Raw genomic sequence first — 3,231 nt, forward strand, 5'->3', positions numbered from 1 at the left:
CTAGAATTAAAACACATTATAAAGTGAAATAAAAGGTTAAGTTAATACAGCAGATTCTTCCTTAGTCCAATGGAAGTCGAGGAGTTACACCATATCTAACTCCTAATTTTTGAATAAATACTGCATAAACCTTGCTTTCTAATCCATGCATGTGTATAATATAATAACCATCGTTTTTCCACCATTTTTTTCCCTCACAAAATTCCTTTAGACCTTACCATAATCAAAGTTCTTTCACTTTGTGATCTCTTTCTCATCTCTTTCTGATCTCTTTCTGATATCTTTCTCCATTAAGCATATATCTTTCATGAAAGACATAGAAGGAGGTGGTGCCATTATTAATGGATCTAACCCTTCAAAGTCTTCTGTTGGTCCTCCTTTGACAGCCATAGAAAGGTTTTTGTGGGGACAACAGAGCCATTCCTCTCAGCAACAGCCACAGAATGTTGCAAACAATATCCATGCAAGTGTTTTGGATGGTTTTGGTGGCTCAAACTACAACATTTTTTGGCATAATGGTGGTAGGGAAGTGAACTTTGTTGAAAAGATTTTAGCAAATGAAGTGGAAGCTCTGAACTGGACACAACAAGTCCCTCCACTGTGTTTGACAGAAGATTTGCATGTGTCAGGGAAGAACAGAAAAGGGGTGGGACGAAAACCTAAGGAAGGGTCTTCTGTACCTTGGATCAAAGGCCAGTGGACTGAAGAAGAAGACAGGTTGATAAATCATGAGAATAATCAGCACCCTTTTCTGCATCCTTTTCATTTATGTATCTGCAGTGAACTTTTTTCTGATATGTTGTTTGTTATTGCTGTGATCAAAGGAAACTGGTAAAGTTGGTGAAGCAACATGGTACAGGAAAATGGTCTCAGATAGCAGAAAATTTGGATGGAAGGGCTGGTAAGCAGTGTAGAGAGAGATGGCATAATCATCTGCGTCCTGATATTAAGGTTTGTCAATTACTCTCTTGATCTTCCTCAATGCCCTAGGGTTATGTTATTTGAACGATCAGCTTCAGTGTATATTTCTCTGGTTTTTTTAGAACAAAAGAAACCTCAAAATTAGTCTGTCTAACAAGGGTTTTTCAAGTTGATAAAAAGAGGATTTTTCAACATATGATGTGGTAATGATGAAGTATCTATGCATTAGATTCAGATTTTTCAAGGTTGATTTCGAATTTTCAAATGGATCACACTCCATATGTTTCCTTTTCTGTATGCATCTAAACATATGGATAAAGATTAAGAAGAATTATATTTTAACAACTTTTTAACAACAGGACACATGTCATCATTTTATTGGTTTGTTTGAATTTATTTTAAAAAAATATTTGAAACGGATCAATCACAAATTGCCACGTATGCGTTGTCAAAAAATTATAAAAAAAAGGTTGTTAAAGAGACTTTTTCCAAAAAGATTAAAACTGGTTGGATTGTTAACTCCATAATTAGGCATTCATATATTCCTGCTTCGGTCTATGTTTGTCTCACAAAATTTCCTAAAATTATAGCATTATTGCTTCTAACGTTTCGATAACTTTATTCTTAAAAATAGTAAAAACTCCTATGATTAAGTCACAAGAATTACTTATTAACTTAATTTTATTCTTAATAATATTGAAACTTCTATGATTAAGATTGCCTAATACTGCTTTTAACAATTTGATAATTTTATTTCTAATAATATTAAAAACTTCTCTTATTAAGTTAACATATTAATTAGTTTAAATAGTACTCTGACTAATTTTTATTTAATTTAAATAGGGAAATATTTATATTATATTAGCACTATTTGTATAGAAAAAACAATTAATTGTTTAATTATTTTTTTAGAAAAAAAACTCTTTTTTATGTGTTTATTTACATATTTTAATGTTTAAACTAAAAATTTATAAATAAAAAACACTTTTATAAATATATAAATTATTTTTAATAATTTATCAAAGTAAGTCTATAAAACCAAAAAAAAAGTGTTTTTACAATGATATACATAAATAATTTCTACATTAATAAAAATCACTTATTTTGAATATTTATTTTTTAAAATTTCCTTTATTTTTAAGTTTAAACAAATTCAATGTATATATATATATGAATAAGATTTCATGATAATGAGCAAATATAAATTAATATTTATACATTTTTTGAGAATAAGATTTCATGAAAATGAGCAAATATAAATTAACTTTTATTTTTTAAATTCTGTACAAAATAATTATTAAAATAATTTTTACTGGGACTATCTTTTATTTAGCTTATATAAATTTATTTTTGTGAGTATTTGATATTACAGAAAGATGCTTGGAGTGAAGAAGAAGAAAAAATCTTAGTAAAATATCATGCGGAGTTCGGAAATCGTTGGGCAGAAATTGCTAAACAAATAAAAGGAAGAACAGAAAATGCAATAAAAAACCATTGGAATGCGACAAAGAGGAGACAAAACTCAAGAAGAAAGAACAAAAGAGCAGGAATAGGAAATGGAAAGCCATTGTCTTCAATTCTGCAAGACTACATCAAAACTCTGTCTCTCACCAACACTTCAACTTCCTCTGTGGAACAAACATTACCATCAAAACACTTATCTCATGTTGATGTTGCCACCAACAACAATTTCTCACTAATGTCTGATGACATTTCCTTCATGCAACAATTTTTCGATCAAAACAATGTCATTGCTGAATCTGTTAAGCAGACCAAAACTTTCAACAACTCTTCTGCACCCTTTGATGCTTATCATCATCAAAGCAGTAACAATACTCACTTTCTCACTGAACTCACTCAATCGGGATCTGTTCTTCATTCCAACCAAATGTCCTTTGATGAGAGTCTTTTCCTCTCTAAAAGGACTCCTTTAGGTTTTGATATCTCTCTCTCTCATTTGCACAATGGAACTGCTGCTTCATCATTTCTCTGCAATAATGGGATTCACAACCAGAACATGGAGTTGCAGGTTGAGAAGCAAAATTGGTTATGGGAAAGAGGGATAGGGATATAGCAGAATTCGTTTTTTCTAATTCTCAGTTTCTGCACCAGTCTATGGCTTTTATATTTTGGTAGATTTTGGAATAATAATAAACTATGTTGTTAGTACATCATAGTGGATTAGTATGAATATATACTATAGTGGCATCAGATCTACGTTGTCTACGTTGTTTGGCTGTTTTATACTGTCAATTAAGGTAATACATTTCTTATTAGCCAAATTAGTTTCTAACTAATTTGCATTTTATA

The 3,231-nt window shown here is 30.5% G+C and overlaps 1 protein-coding gene across 1 annotated transcript; it reads left to right on the top strand.

Annotated features, from left to right (window-relative positions):
* The first annotated feature begins 307 nt into the window (after positions 1–307).
* LOC106774773 (transcription factor MYB119-like) lies at positions 308–2,995 on the top strand. Its single transcript, XM_014661811.1, has 3 exons — positions 308–717; positions 825–951; positions 2,294–2,995. The coding sequence occupies exons 1-3, from the start codon at positions 308–310 to the stop codon at positions 2,993–2,995; spliced, it is 1,239 nt and encodes a 412-aa protein (XP_014517297.1).
* The last annotated feature ends 236 nt before the right edge of the window (positions 2,996–3,231 follow it).

This window comes from Vigna radiata, chromosome 10, assembly GCF_000741045.1.
Source record: "Vigna radiata var. radiata cultivar VC1973A chromosome 10, Vradiata_ver6, whole genome shotgun sequence".
Taxonomy (NCBI): domain Eukaryota; kingdom Viridiplantae; phylum Streptophyta; class Magnoliopsida; order Fabales; family Fabaceae; genus Vigna; species Vigna radiata.

Excerpts from the sequence above, each read along its gene's own strand:
- LOC106774773 (XM_014661811.1), top strand. The coding sequence starts at position 308 with ATGAAAGACATAGAAGGAGGTGGTGCCATTATTAATGGATCTAACCCT. Across the intron at positions 718-824 it reads TGGACTGAAGAAGAAGACAG|GAAACTGGTAAAGTTGGTGA; the intron begins GTTGATAAATCA and ends CTGTGATCAAAG. Across the intron at positions 952-2,293 it reads ATCTGCGTCCTGATATTAAG|AAAGATGCTTGGAGTGAAGA; the intron begins GTTTGTCAATTA and ends TTGATATTACAG.